Genomic DNA, 16,171 nt, shown 5'->3' on the forward strand with positions numbered 1-16,171 from the left:
CTCTCACCAGAGTGCTGACGTACCAACCTTCCACCATGCGTCTTCACAACCTGGACACCTCCTACCTTCCCCCCACTCTGGCTGACTATGCAGTCCCCTTCCACCCATCCGCCATGGCCACCATACCCACTGACATGCAGAGTCAGTCATCACACTCCAACTACTCCTTTTTTCTCCCTTATACTGATCATCATCTCACACTTCTCTCCTCTAGGTCTGGATTTATTTTCTCTACTTCAAGCTGATCCCCAGGTGAGTCTTGGTCACGTCTTGGTCACATGACTCACCCTGTACGGGTGAGTCTTGGTCACATGACTCACCCTGTACGGGTGAGTATCGGTCACATGACTCACCCTGTACGGGTGAGTATTGGTCACATGACACATCTTGTACGGGTGAGTCTTGGTCACATGACATATCTTCTACGGGTGAGTCTTCGTCACATGACTCACCCTGTTCAGGTGAGTCTTGGTCACACGACACACCCTGTACGGGTGACTCTTGGTCACACGACACACCCTGTACGGGTGACTCTTGGTCACATGACACGCCCTGTACGGGTGACTCTTGGTCACACGACTCGCCCTGTACGGGTGACTCTTGGTCACATGACTCACCCTGTACGGGTGAGTCTTGGTCACACGACACGCCCTGTACGGGTGACTCTTGGTCACATGACACGCCCTGTACGGGTGACTCTTGGTCACACGACACGCCCTGTACGGGTGAGTCTTGGTCACATGACACATCTTGTACGGGTGAGTCTTGGTCACATGACACATCTTGTACAGGTGAGTCTTGGTCACGTGACTCGCCCTGTACGGGTGAGTCTTGGTCACGTGACTCGCCCTGTACGGGTGAGTCTTGGTCACGTGACTCACCCTGTACGGGTGAGTCTTGGTCACACGACACACCCTGTACGGGTGACTCTTGGTCACACGACACACCCTGTACGGGTGACTCTTGGTCACACGACTCGCCCTGTACGGGTGACTCTTGGTCACACGACACACCCTGTACGGGTGACTCTTGGTCACACGACTCGCCCTGTACGGGTGACTCTTGGTCACACGACTCGCCCTGTACGGGTGACTCTTGGTCACATGACTCGCCCTGTACGGGTGAGTCTTGGTCACATGACACGCCCTGTACGGGTGAGTCTTGGTCACATGACTCGCCCTGTACGGGTGAGTCTTGGTCACATGACATGCCCTGTACGGGTGAGTCTTGGTCACATGACTCGCCCTGTACGGATGAGTCTTGGTCACATGACACGCCCTGTACGGGTGACTCTTGGTCACATGACACGCCCTGTGCGGGTGACTCTTGGTCACGTGACTTTCCCTGTACGGGTGACTCTTGGTCACATGACTCTCCCTGTACGGGTGAGTTTTGGTCACATGACTCCCTGTACGGGTGAGTTTTGGTCACATGACAAGCCCTGTACGGGTGAGTCTTGGTCACATGACACATCTTGTACAGGTGAGTCTTGGTCACATGACACATCTTGTACAGGTGAGTCTTGGTCACATGACACATCTTCTACGGGTGAGTCTTGGTCACATGACATATCTTCTACGGGTGAGTCTTCGTCACATGACTCACCCTGTTCAGGTGAGTCTTGGTCACACGACACACCCTGTACGGGTGACTCTTGGTCACACGACACACCCTGTACGGGTGACTCTTGGTCACATGACACGCCCTGTACGGGTGACTCTTGGTCACACGACTCGCCCTGTACGGGTGACTCTTGGTCACACGACTCGCCCTGTACGGGTGACTCTTGGTCACACGACACGCCCTGTACGGGTGACTCTTGGTCACATGACACGCCCTGTACGGGTGACTCTTGGTCACACGACACACCCTGTACGGGTGAGTCTTGGTCACATGACACATCTTGTACGGGTGAGTCTTGGTCACATGACACATCTTGTACAGGTGAGTCTTGGTCACGTGACTCGCCCTGTACGGGTGAGTCTTGGTCACGTGACTCGCCCTGTACGGGTGAGTCTTGGTCACGTGACTCACCCTGTACGGGTGAGTCTTGGTCACACGACACACCCTGTACGGGTGACTCTTGGTCACACGACACACCCTGTACGGGTGACTCTTGGTCACACGACACACCCTGTACGGGTGACTCTTGGTCACACGACTCGCCCTGTACGGGTGACTCTTGGTCACACGACACACCCTGTACGGGTGACTCTTGGTCACACGACTCGCCCTGTACGGGTGACTCTTGGTCACACGACTCGCCCTGTACGGGTGACTCTTGGTCACATGACTCGCCCGGTACGGGTGAGTCTTGGTCACATGACACGCCCTGTACGGGTGAGTCTTGGTCACATGACTCGCCCTGTACGGGTGAGGCTTGGTCACATGACATGCCCTGTACGGGTGAGTCTTGGTCACATGACTCGCCCTGTACGGATGAGTCTTGGTCACATGACACGCCCTGTACGGGTGACTCTTGGTCACATGACACGCCCTGTGCGGGTGACTCTTGGTCACGTGACTTTCCCTGTACGGGTGACTCTTGGTCACATGACTCTCCCTGTACGGGTGAGTTTTGGTCACATGACTCCCTGTACGGGTGAGTTTTGGTCACATGACAAGCCCTGTACGGGTGAGTCTTGGTCACATGACACATCTTGTACAGGTGAGTCTTGGTCACATGACACATCTTGTACAGGTGAGTCTTGGTCACATGACACATCTTCTACGGGTGAGTCTTGGTCACATGACTCACCCTGTTCAGGTGAGTCTTGGTCACATGACACATCTTGTACAGGTGAGTCTTGGTCACGTGACTCGCCCTGTACGGGTGAGTCTTGGTCACGTGACTCACCCTGTACGGGTGAGTCTTGGTCACACGACACACCCTGTACGGGTGACTCTTGGTCACACGACACGCCCTGTACGGGTGACTCTTGGTCACACGACTCGCCCTGTACGGGTGACTCTTGGTCACAAGACTTGCCCTGTACGGGTGAGTCTTGGTCACATGACTCGCCCTGTACGGGTGAGTCTTGGTCACATGACACGCCCTGTACGGGTGAGTCTTGGTCACATGACTCGCCCTGTACGGATGAGTCTTGGTCACATGACACGCCCTGTACGGGTGACTCTTGGTCACATGACACGCCCTGTGCGGGTGACTCTTGGTCACGTGACTTTCCCTGTACGGGTGACTCTTGGTCACATGACTCTCCCTGTACGGGTGAGTTTTGGTCACATGACTCCCTGTACGGGTGAGTTTTGGTCACATGACAAGCCCTGTACGGGTGAGTCTTGGTCACATGACACATCTTGTACAGGTGAGTCTTGGTCACATGACACATCTTGTACAGGTGAGTCTTGGTCACATGACACATCTTCTACGGGTGAGTCTTGGTCACATGACTCACCCTGTTTAGGTGAGTCTTGGTCACATGACACATCTTGTACAGGTGAGTCTTGGTCACGTGACTCGCCCTGTACGGGTGAGTCTTGGTCACGTGACTCACCCTGTACGGGTGAGTCTTGGTCACACGACACACCCTGTACGGGTGACTCTTGGTCACACGACACACCCTGTACGGGTGACTCTTGGTCACATGACACGCCCTGTACGGGTGACTCTTGGTCACACGACTCGCCCTGTACGGGTGACTCTTGGTCACACGACTCGCCCTGTACGGGTGACTCTTGGTCACACGACACACCCTGTACGGGTGACTCTTGGTCACATGACTCGCCCTGTACGGGTGAGTCTTGGTCACATGACTCGCCCTGTACGGGTGAGTCTTGGTCACATGACACGCCCTGTACGGGTGACTCTTGGTCACATGACTCTCCCTGTACGGGTGAGTTTTGGTCACATGACTCTCCCTGTACGGGTGAGTTTTGGTCACATGACACATACTGTACAGGTGAGTCTTGGTCACATTACACATCCTGTACAGGTGAGTCTTGGTCACATGACACATCTTGTACAGGTGAGTCTTGGTCACATGACACATCTTGTACAGGTGAGTCTTGGTCACATGACACATCTTGTACAGGTGAGTCTTGGTCACATGACTCGCCCTGTACGGATGAGTCTTGGTCACATGACACGCCCTGTACGGGTGACTCTTGGTCACATGACACGCCCTGTGCGGGTGACTCTTGGTCACGTGACTTTCCCTGTACGGGTGACTCTTGGTCACATGACTCTCCCTGTACGGGTGAGTTTTGGTCACATGACTCCCTGTACGGGTGAGTTTTGGTCACATGACAAGCCCTGTACGGGTGAGTCTTGGTCACATGACACATCTTGTACAGGTGAGTCTTGGTCACATGACACATCTTGTACAGGTGAGTCTTGGTCACATGACACATCTTCTACGGGTGAGTCTTGGTCACATGACTCACCCTGTTTAGGTGAGTCTTGGTCACATGACACATCTTGTACAGGTGAGTCTTGGTCACGTGACTCGCCCTGTACGGGTGAGTCTTGGTCACGTGACTCACCCTGTACGGGTGAGTCTTGGTCACACGACACACCCTGTACGGGTGACTCTTGGTCACACGACACACCCTGTACGGGTGACTCTTGGTCACATGACACGCCCTGTACGGGTGACTCTTGGTCACACGACTCGCCCTGTACGGGTGACTCTTGGTCACACGACTCGCCCTGTACGGGTGACTCTTGGTCACACGACACACCCTGTACGGGTGACTCTTGGTCACATGACTCGCCCTGTACGGGTGAGTCTTGGTCACATGACTCGCCCTGTACGGGTGAGTCTTGGTCACATGACACGCCCTGTACGGGTGACTCTTGGTCACATGACTCTCCCTGTACGGGTGAGTTTTGGTCACATGACTCTCCCTGTACGGGTGAGTTTTGGTCACATGACACATACTGTACAGGTGAGTCTTGGTCACATTACACATCCTGTACAGGTGAGTCTTGGTCACATGACACATCTTGTACAGGTGAGTCTTGGTCACATGACACATCTTGTACAGGTGAGTCTTGGTCACATGACACATCTTGTACAGGTGAGTCTTGGTCACATGACACATCCTATACCAGACCTTCTCATCTCTTGACATCGTACTCATTATTCATGTTTAGGGTTGAACTTAACAAATTAGAAAGACAGTGATGAATATATTATGAATACTATTAATAATAATATAAATAAATGTGTTGTTAGCATTACAGACCACAGATTAGAATGACAGTGATGAATATATTATGAATACTATTAATAATAATATGAATAAATGTGTTGTTAGCATTACAGGCCACAGATGTTTCTAGAAAACCTGAGCAGCAGTTTGCAGAGCGTGTCTTCTCCCAGCACCAGCGCCGCCCTGGTGGCCTCCAGCAGTCGTTACGACGCCAGCGTTCGCACCCCCACCTCCATTCATGACTCCTCCCACGACTCCTCCCACGTCGTCACGGTGACACAAAGTGCTGACAACAGCATATCTGACATTATTTCACTAGACTGACTTTTTACTCAAACTTTCTTTTCTGGGGACTTTTTTTGAACCCAAACTTTTTCTAAAGCTTTTTTTTTTTTTTTCCATCAACTTATTGGAGCAACAGTAAGAAGATATTTTTTTTCATCTTTGATGCCATCATTTACTAAAGACACACGTAGAGTAATCCGTGTACAGCTTCAATCACTAAATCATGTCTGAACCACCTCTCTTGCAGCACTGCCTCAGTTCTCCTGAGCACATGCTGTGCAAAATTAGCATTTGTTGAAGGCGCAGGAAGTACAACCCCAACAAAATAATAGCGTAAAGTTTGGATGACGGAAGTTAATAGAACTTCCTATCAATTCTAATGAAAGTAATTATAATAACTTCCTATCAATTTTAATGAGACTAAAAATAACTTCCTATCAATTTTAATGAGAATAATTAAAACTTCCTGTCAATTTTAATGAGAATAATTAAAACTTCCTGTCAATTTTAATGAGAATAATTTAAACTTCCTGTCAATTCTAATGAGAATAATTATGATAACTTCCTATCAATTTGAATGAGAATAAAAATAACTTCCTATCAATTTGAATGAGAATAAAAATAACTTCCTATCAATTTGAATGAGAATAATTAAAACATCCTGTCAATTTTAATGAGAATAATTAAAACTTCCTGTCAATTTTAATGAGAATAAAAATAACTTCCTGTCAATTTTAATGAGAATAAAAATAACTTCCTGTCAATTTTAATGATAATAATTATAACTTCCTGTCAATTTTAATGACAATAATTTTAACTTCCTGTTAATTTTAATGAGAATAATTATAACTTCCTGTCAATTTTAATGAGAATAAAAATAACTTCCTATCAATTTTAATTGGAGTAGTTTTAATAACTTGACAGTAGTTCTGATTCATGTCGAGTTGGTTTTAATGAGTTCATAATGAATCATATCAGACGTGATCTTACAAGTCATGTGTATCACATCCACATTTCTGGAAATAAAATCATATTTTGATGACAAATGTTTTCAGTGTACAGTAAAAAAAAAAAAGAAAAAAAAAAAAGGTAAACTCACCGTCCCAATATTTTTGGACAAACTCAAATATTTGCTAAATAGTGGTAAAAGTTATTTTGAATGTTGTATTGCAACACTTGTACTACTGCCAAGTGTACTTTGAACAAATACTGTACAAGGGATTTTGATACATTATTATGTCAACTTGTTCTTCCTGGTCTCAGCATAAAACAGTCAATCCTTGCTCTCGGCCATATTCCTTATGAATGATGATGGATTGTATTGATGAATGCTCACGTCTGCATGCATAAATGCATCTACCGTTTGATTTTCTCCACATAGAAAATAGCTTTTATACGTCATGCTTACGTGTTTGACATCCTCTATTATGAATGTACCTCCTCTGAAATAGGAGTATAACAACACACTTTACGGACGGCAATAATCCTTTTTTTTATGTACATGATGAAAGTCCTAAATGACTTACAATGTCCTCATGAAATTTCAAATGCCAATGTAGATTATTCCAGCAGGAGTCTGAGCTTTTCTTCCGGTCACTCACACACTTGGACACAGCTGTAAAAGTGATAATGAAATATTTCACTGTAGTTGTAAACACGATTATTCTGTCATGAAAAATATTGTTCTTATATCTGGGTCAACAATATAATAGTTATGATTTTTTTTGTTTTTATTAGTACTGGAAATTGTCCTCTTTCAAAATAAAAGCTGTAATATATTCATACTTTTTAATGTATGTTATAGAAGATATTGCAGTAATTTAAGGTGGACATTTTGGGTACAGTGATACAACTAAATACGCTTTTAGTCTTTAATGCTTTTTTAAATGAAGCAAAAACCATGAGCAGATGCATATTTTGAAATAAACATTTTACTTTTAGTGTCAATTATTCATTCAGACTTTTTTTCCGATTGTATTACTTATTTTTTCTCACACGTCATTCAATTTCAGTAAAAACACAAATATATACATATAAAAGCAGTACAATCCAATAATAAATAGGACATACAGTCGTGGTCAAAAGTTTACATACACTCTTAAAGAACATAATGTCATGGCTGCTTTGAGTTTCCAATCATTTCTACAACTCATATATTTTTTGTGATAGTGATTTGAGTTTTTTGTCACAAAAAACATTCGTGAAGTTTGTTTCTTTTATGAATTTATTATGGGTCTACTGAAAATGTGACCAAATCTGCTGGGTCAAAAGTATACATACAGCAACGTTAATATTTGCTTACATGTCCCTTGGCAAGTTTCACTGCAATAAGGTGCTTTTGGTAGCCATCCACAAGCTTCTGCTTGAATTTTTGACCACTCCCCTTGACAAAATTGGTGCAGTTCAGCTAAATTTGTTGGTTTTCTGACATGGACTTGTTTCTTCAGCATGGTCCACACATTTAAGTTTGGAACACCCAACTGCGCTCAAGACCCAACCTCCGGGCTGATGGTTTTAGGTTGTCCTGGAGAATTTGGAAGTAATCCTCCATTTTCATTGTCCCATTTAAAGCACCAGTTCCATTGGCAGCAAAACAGGCCCAGAGCATAATACTACCACCACCATGCTTAAAGGTAGGCGTGGGGTTCCTGGGATTAAAGCATACTTGCCAACCTTGAGACCTCCGAATTTGGGAGATTGGGGCGTGGGGTTATAAAAATATATAGACTTTCAGTGAATTCATATATATATATATATATATATATATATATATATATATATATATATATATATATATATATATATATATATATATATATATATATATATATATATATATATATATATATATATATATATATTTTATATATATACACTACCGTTCAAAAGTTTGGGGTCACCCAAACAATTTTGTGGAATAGCCTTCATTTTTAAGAACAAGAATAGACTGTCGGGTTTCAGATGAAAGTTCTCTTTTTCTGGCCATTTTGAGCGTTTAATTGACCCCACAAATGTGATGCTCCAGAAACTCAATCTGCTCAAAGGAAGGTCAGTTTTGTAGCTTCTGTAACGAGCTAAACTGTTTTCAGATGTGTGAACATGATTGCACAATTAGCCTTCTGAGCCAATGAGCAAACACATTGTACCATTAGAACACTGGAGTGATAGTTGCTGGAAATGGGCCTCTATACACCTATGTAGATATTGCACCAAAAACCAGACATTTGCATCTAGAATAGTCATTTACCACATTAGCAATGTATAGAGTGTATTTCTTTAAAGTTAAGACTAGTTTAAAGTTATCTTCATTGAAAAGTACAGTGCTTTTCCTTCAAAAATAAGGACATTTCAATGTGACCCCAAACTTTTGAACGGTAGTGTATATATATATGTATATGAATAAAAGAAATACTTGAATTTCAGTGTTCATTTGTGTACACATAACACACATAACACTGCTCTACTCATTGTTGTATTTGAAAGTGCAATGCTTTGCAGCCAGTAGCACAGCCTTTGAAGGAGCATAGGTATGGGCAGCATCTGTGAAATTTAATTTGCAGGAGAGGAGTGAGGTTAGGGTTGAATTGTCCATCCTCGTTCTATTCTCTGTCACTCGTCGTCGCCATGACGGTCTCTTCTTCGTTCTTCTGCTTAGTCTCCTTCTTGTTGTGTGCGCAGTTGTGCACTCTCCAAAAGCCGTAGATGTTATGACGTGACTGGGCCGGCACGCTGTTTATATGGAGGAAAAGCGGACGTGACGACAGGCTGTCCTCACTCAGGTCTGCATGGACCTGGAGGGGGCGTGCCTGTTGTCCGGCTGGAAATCGGGAGAACCTCGGATTCAGGAGGAACAGTGTGGTTTTCGTCCTGGTGGTGGAACTGTGGACCAGCTCTATACTCTCGGCAGGGTCCTTGAGGGTGCATGGGAGGTTGCCCAACCAGTCTACATGTGCTTTGTGGACTTGGAGAAGGCATTCGACCGTGTCCCTCGGGAGGTCCTGTGGGGAGTGCTCAGAGAGTATGGGGTATCGGACTGTCTGATTGTGGCGGTCCGCTCCCTGTACGATCAGTGTCAGAGCTTGGTCCGCATTGCCGGCGGTAAGTCGAATACGTTTCCAGTGAGGGTTGGACTCCGCCAAGGCTGCCCTTTGTCACCGATTCTGTTCCTAACCTTTATGGACAGAATTTCTAGGCGCAGTCAAGGTGTTGAGGGGATCCAGGTTGGTGGCTGCAGGATTAGGTTTCTGCTTTTTGCAGATGATGTGGTCCTGATGGCTTCATCTGGCCAGGATCTTCAGCTCCCACAGGATCGGTTCGCAGCTGAGTGTGAAGTGACTGGGATGAGAATCAGCACCTCCAAGTCCGAGTCCATGGTTCTCGCCCGGAAAAGGGTGGAGTGCCATCTCCGGGTTGCAGAGGAGACCCTGCCCCAAGTGGAGGAGTTCAAGTACCTCGGAGTCTTGTTCACGAGTGAGGGAAGAGTGGGTGGATCGGTGCGGCGTCTTCAGTAATGCGGACGCTGTATCGATCCGTTGTGGTGAAAAAGGAGCTGAGCCGGAAGGTAAAGCTCTCAATTTACCGGTCGATCTACGTTCCCATCCTCACCTATGGTCATGAGCTTTGGGTTATGACCAAAAGGACAAGATCACGGGTACAAGCGGCCGAAATGAGTTTCCTCCGCCGGGTGGCGGGGCTCTCCCTTAGAGATAGGGTGAGAAGCTCTGCCATCCGGGGGGAGCTCAAAGTAAAGCCGCTGCTCCTCCACATGGAGAGGAGCCAGATGAGGTGGTTCGGGCATCTGGTCAGGATGCCACCCGAACGCCTCCCTAGGGAGGTGTTTAGGGCACGTCCGACCGGTAAAGAGGCCACGGGGAAGACCTAGGACATGTTGGGAAGACTATGTCTCCTGGCTGGCCTGGGAACGCCTCGGGATCCCCCGGGAAGAGCTGGACGAAGTGGCTGGGGAGAGGGAAGTCTGGGCTTCCCTGCTTAGGCTGCTGCCCCCGCGACCCAACCTCGGATAAGCGGAAGAAGATGGATGGATGGATGGATGGGTTGTCGCGGGAGATTTTTGGGAGAGGCACTGAAATTCGGGAGTCTCCCGGAAAATTCGGGAGGGTTGGCAAGTATGGATTAAAGGCGTCACCTTTTTTTCCTCCAAACATACACTACCGTTCAAAAGTTTGGGGTCACATTGAAATGTCCTTATTTTTGAAGGAAAAGCACTGTACTTTTCAATGAAGATAACTTTAAACTAGTCTTAACTTTAAAGAAATACACTCTATACATTGCTAATGTGGTAAATGACTATTCTAGCTGCAAATGTCTGTTTTTTGGTGCAATATCTACATAGGTGTATAGAGGCCCATTTCCAGCAACTATCACTCCAGTGTTCTAATGGTACAATGTGTTTGCTCATTGGCTCAGAAGGCTAATTGATGATTAGAAAACCCTTGTGCAATCATGTTCACACATCTGAAAACAGTTTAGCTCGTTACAGAAGCTACAAAACTGACCTTCCTTTGAGCAGATTGACTTTCTGGAGCATCACGTTTGTGGGGTCAATTAAACGCTCAAAGTGGCCAGAAAAAGAGAAATTTCATCTGAAACTCGACAGTCTATTCTTGTTCTTAGAAATGAAGGCTATTCCACAAAATTGTTTGGGTGACCCCAAACTTTTGAACGGTAGTGTGTTGCTGGGTATTGTGGCCAAACAGCTCCATTTTTGTTTCATCTGACCACAGAACTTTCCTCCAGAAGGTCTTCTCTTTGTCCATGTGATGTCAGATGAAACGAAAATGGGGCTGTTTGGCCACAATACCCAGCAATATGTTTGGAGGAGAAAAGGTGAGGCCTTTAATCCCAGGAACACCATGTCTACCGTCAAGCATGGTGGTGGTAGTATTATGCTCTGGGCCTGTTTTGCTGCCAATGTAACTGGTGCTTTACAGAAAGTAAATGGGACAATGAAAAAGGAGGATTACCTCCAAATTCTTCAGGACAACCTAAAATCATCAGCCTGGAGGTTGGGTCTTGGGCGCAGTTGGGTGTTCCAACAGGACAATGACCCCAAACACACGTCAAAAGTGGTAAAGTAATGGCTAAATCAGGCTAGAATGAAGGTTTTAGAATGGCCTTCCCAAAGTCTTGACTTAAATGTGTGGACAATGCTGAAGAAACAAGTCCATGTCAGAAATCCAACAAATTTAGCTGAACTGCACCCATTTTGTCAAGAGGAGTGGTCATAAATTCAAGCAGAAGCTTGTGGATGGCTACCAAAAGCGCCTTATTGCAGTGAAACTTGCCAAGGGACATGTAACCAAGTATTGACATTGCTGTATGTATACTTTTGACCCAGCAGATTTTCAGTAGACCCATAATAAATTCATAAAATGACCAAACTTCATGAATGTTTTTTTTGTGACCAACAAGTATGTGCTCCAATCACTCTATCACCAAAAACATAAGAGTTGTAGAAATGACATTATGTTCTTTACAAGCGTATGTCAACTTTTGACTGACTATTTGTACCTTTTTCAAACAATAAAAGTTATTGATCATTCAACGAAGGAGAAAGCCGCGACCAAACATGGCGCCCGGTAGCCTTTTGACCAATCATTGAAGAGATTGCCTGGCCATCCCCTCTGATTGGTCCAAAACAAAACAAAAAACATCACGTGACCACAGAGCGCTATTTTTAGGACCCACCCTGAAAGTCCGTACTCGCTCTAAGTGTGCTAGGCTGCCCTCTAGCGGCGGCAAATAGCAGCGCGGTGTTACTGCGACCTACAAATACATGGAAATAAACATCAATATATGTGGCACAAATATTTGTACTTGTTAATTTCAGTATTCTTTGTTTGTTTTTCATCGTCATCTTCGTGGCGTGGCTTTTTTCCCGCCCCCCCCTCCACCCGGCAGCACTCTTTCACATTTGTATTCATATTTTCATTTCTTTATACTTGTAGTCATACTTGTATTTGTACTCTAACTTGTACTCGCTGTCATACTCGTCTGTGTACTTTTACTTTTACTTGTACTTGCCATTCCATTCCGCGTCCGTGACGTTTGTCGCGCGTGACTCACTTTCCTTCGCTTTTCTTCACTTTCTTTGCTCTGCGCGTTAAAAAAAAAACCCCCCAAAAAAACTTGCAAAGTAGTTGAAGTACTGCAAGGAGTGAAGGATTGGCTGCAGCCATGAAGTTGGTGTTTTTGACCCTGCAAGGTAAGTACTCCCAAATACTGCAGTACTCGCGCTGAAATATGAGGATGTTCTTGTGTATTTGCAGTTTTACTGCTGAGAGAAATGTTGCCGACGCTGCAGGAAGTACTACCTGGATCTTGTACTTTTGACAGGAGTACCTGCGGATATACTTCACCACCTCCGCATGACAACTGGAACATCAATCAACAAGGTGGAGTACTGCGCAAAATACTTCCTCCGGGTTTTTGTTTTTGTTTTGCCATCAAAAGCACAGAAGAAGTCTAATAATATCATCAAAATACTTGTAGTCATACTAGTATGTCATCAAATACTTGTAAATACTACTAATAATTAATCATACTAGTATGTCATCAAATACTTGTAAATACTACTTATAATTAGTCATACTCCTCTCTGAGCTGCCACCTTACTGTGGTAGAGGAGTTTGCGTGTCCCAATGATCCTAGGAGCTATCTTGTCCGGGGGCTTTATGCCCCCTGGTAGGGTCTCCCAAGACAAACTGGTCCTAGGTGAGGGATCAGACAAAGAGCAGCTCGAAGACCTCAATGAAAAATAAAACCTATGGACCCAGATTTCCCTCGCCCGGACGCGGGTCACCGGGGCCCCCCTCTGGAGCCAGGCCCGGAGGTGGGGCACGATGGCGAGCGCCTGGTGGCCGGGCCTGTCCCCATGGGGCCCGGCCGGGCACAGCCCGAAGAGGCAACGTGGGTTCCCCCTCCAATGGGCTCACCACCCATAGCAGGGGTCATAGAGGTCGGGTGCGATGTGAGCTGGGCGGCAGCCGAAGGCAGGGCACTTGGCGGTCCGGTCCTCGGCTACAGAAGCTAGCTCTTGGGACGTGGAACGTCACCTCGCTGGGGGGGAAGGAGCCTGAGCTAGTGCGCGAGGTGGAGAAGTTCCGGCTAGACATAGTCGGACTCACTTCGACGCACAGCAAGGGCTCTGGAACCAGTTCTCTCGAGAGGGGCTGGACTCTCTTCTACTCTGGCGTTGCCGGCAGTGAGAGGCGACGGGCTGGGGTGGCAATTCTTGTTGCCCCCCGGCTCAGAGCCTGCATGTTGGAGTTCAACCCGGTGGACGAGAGGGTAGCTTCCCTCCGCCTTCGGGTGGGGGAATGGGTCCTGACTGTGGTTTGCGCTTACGCGCCAAACCGCAGCTCTGAGTACCCACCCTTTTTGGATTCACTCGAGGGAGTACTTGATAGTGCTCCCCCGGGTGATTCCCTCGTTCTACTGGGGGACTTCAACGCTCATGTTGGCAGCGAGAGTGAAACCTGGAGAGGCGTGATTGGGAAGAATGGCTGCCCAGATCTGAACCCGAGCGGTGTTTTGTTATTGGACTTTTGTGCCGTCACAGATTGTCCATAACAAACACCATGTTCAAACATAAGGGTGTCCATATGTGCACTTGGCACCAGGACACCCTAGGCCGCAGTTCCATGATCGACTTTGTAGTTGTGTCGTCGGATTTGCGGCCTCATGTTTTGGACACTCGGGTGAAGAGAGGGGCGGAGCTTTCTACCGATCACCACCTGGTGGTGAGTTGGCTGCGATGGTGGGGGAGGATGCCGAACAGACCTGGCAGGCCCAAACGCATTGTGAGGGTTTGCTGGGAACGTCCGGCAGAGTCTCCTGTCAGAGAGAGTTTCAATTCCCACCTCCGGAAGAACTTTGAATATGTCACGAGGGAGGTGCTGGACATTGAGTCTGAAAGGACCATGTTCCGCACCTCTATTGTCGAGGCGGCTGATTGGAGCTGTGGCCGCAAGGTAGTTGGTGCCTGTCGTGGCGGTAATCCTAGAACCCGTTGGTGGACACCGGCGGTGAGGGATGCCGTCAAGCTGAAGAAGGAGTCCTATCGGGTTCTTTTGGCTCATAGGACTCCTGAGGCAGCGGACAGGTACCGACAGGCCAAGCGGTGTGCGGCTTCGGCGGTCGCAGAGGCAAAAACTCGGACATGGGAGGAGTTCGGGGAAGCCATGGAAAACGACTTCCAAACGGCTTCGAAGCGATTCTGGACCACCATCCGCCGCCTCAGGAAGGGGAAGCAGTGCACTATCAACACCGTGTATGGTGAGGATGGTGTTCTGCTGACCTCGACTGCGGATGTTGTGGATCGGTGGAGGGAATACTCCGAAGACCTCCTCAATCCCACCAACACGTCTTCCTATGAGGAAGCAGTGCCTGGGGAATCTGTGGTGGGCTCTCCTATTTCTGGGGCTGAGGTTGCTGAGGTAGTTAAAAAGCTCCTCGGTGGCAAGGCCCCGGGGGTGGATGAGATCCGCCCGGAGTTCCTTAAGGCTCTGGATGCTGTGGGGCTGTCTTGGTTGACAAGACTCTGCAGCATCGCGTGGACATCGGAGGCGGTACCTCTGGATTGGCAGACCGGGGTGGTGGTTCCTCTCTTTAAGAAGGGGAACCGGAGGGTGTGTTCTAACTATCGTGGGATCACACTCCTCAGCCTTCCCGGTAAGGTCTATTCAGGTGTGCTGGAGAGGAGGCTACGCCGGATAGTCGAACCTCGGATTCAGGAGGAACAGTGTGGTTTTCGTCCTGTTCGTGGAACTGTGGACCAGCTCTATACTCTCGGCAGGGTCCTTGAGGGTGCATGGGAGTTTGCCCAACCAGTCTACATGTGTTTTGTGGACTTGGAGAAGGCATTCGACCGTGTCCCTCGGGAAGTCCTGTGGGGAGTGCTCAGAGAGTATGGGGTATCGGACTGTCTGATTTTGGCGGTCCGCTCCCTGTATGATCAGTGCCAGAGTTTGGTCCGCATTGCCGGCAGTAAGTCGGACACATTTCCAGTGAGAGTTGGACTCCGCCAAGGCTGCCCTTTGTCACCGATTCTGTTCATAACTTTTATGGACAGAATTTCTAGGCGCAGTCAAGGCGTTGAGGGGATCTGGTTTGGTGGCTGCAGGATTAGGTCTCTGCTTTTTGCAGATGATGTGGTCCTGATGGCTTCATCTGGCCAGGATCTTCAGCTCTAGCTGGATCGGTTCGCAGCTGAGTGTGAAGCGACTGGGATGAAAATCAGCACCTCTAAGTCCGAATCCATGGTTCTCGCCCGGAAAAGGGTGGAGTGCCATCTCCGGGTTGCGGAGGAGACCCTGCCCCAAGTGGAGGAGTTCAAGTACCTCGGAGTCTTGTTCGCGAGTGAGGGAAGAGTGGATCGTGAGATCGACAGGCGGATCGGTGCGGCGTCTTCAGTAATGCGGACGCTGTATCGATCCGTTGTGGTGAAGAAGGAGCTGAGCCGGAAGGCAAAGCTCTCAATTTACAGGTCGATCTACGTTCCCATCCTCACCTATGGTCATGAGCTTTGGGTTATGACCGAAAGGACAAGATCACGGGTACAAGCAGCCGAAATGAGTTTCCTCCGCCGGGTGGCGGGGCTCTCCCTTAGAGATAGGGTGAGAAGCTCTGCCATCCGGGGGGAGCTCAAAGTAAAGCCGCTGCTCCTCCACATGGAGAGGAGCCAGATGAG

At 47.6% G+C, this 16,171-nt stretch overlaps 2 protein-coding genes across 6 annotated transcripts in view; both read left to right on the forward strand.

Moving 5' to 3' along the window:
• Window positions 1-7,367, forward strand: part of pias2 (protein inhibitor of activated STAT, 2) — a 37,062-nt gene extending 29,695 nt beyond the window's left edge. For all 4 annotated transcript variants that reach the window (XM_062025380.1, XM_062025379.1, XM_062025381.1 and 1 more), the window contains 3 exons: window positions 11-141; window positions 215-252; window positions 5,281-7,367. In XM_062025380.1, coding sequence (XP_061881364.1) covers window positions 11-141; window positions 215-252; window positions 5,281-5,499 — 388 coding nt within the window. In that variant the 3' untranslated portion in view covers window positions 5,500-7,367. The remainder of the gene's footprint in view (window positions 1-10; window positions 142-214; window positions 253-5,280) is intronic.
• Window positions 7,368-12,528: 5,161 nt separating this feature from the next.
• The window catches only part of mamdc2a (MAM domain containing 2a), a 38,746-nt gene continuing 35,103 nt past the window's right edge, over window positions 12,529-16,171 (forward strand). For both annotated transcript variants that reach the window (XM_062024172.1, XM_062024173.1), the window contains exons 1-2: window positions 12,529-12,685; window positions 12,750-12,875. In XM_062024172.1, coding sequence (XP_061880156.1) covers window positions 12,658-12,685; window positions 12,750-12,875 — 154 coding nt within the window. In that variant the 5' untranslated portion in view covers window positions 12,529-12,657. The remainder of the gene's footprint in view (window positions 12,686-12,749; window positions 12,876-16,171) is intronic.

The sequence above is a fragment of the Entelurus aequoreus genome, linkage group LG17 (assembly GCF_033978785.1).
Source record: "Entelurus aequoreus isolate RoL-2023_Sb linkage group LG17, RoL_Eaeq_v1.1, whole genome shotgun sequence".
Taxonomy (NCBI): Eukaryota; Metazoa; Chordata; class Actinopteri; order Syngnathiformes; family Syngnathidae; genus Entelurus; species Entelurus aequoreus.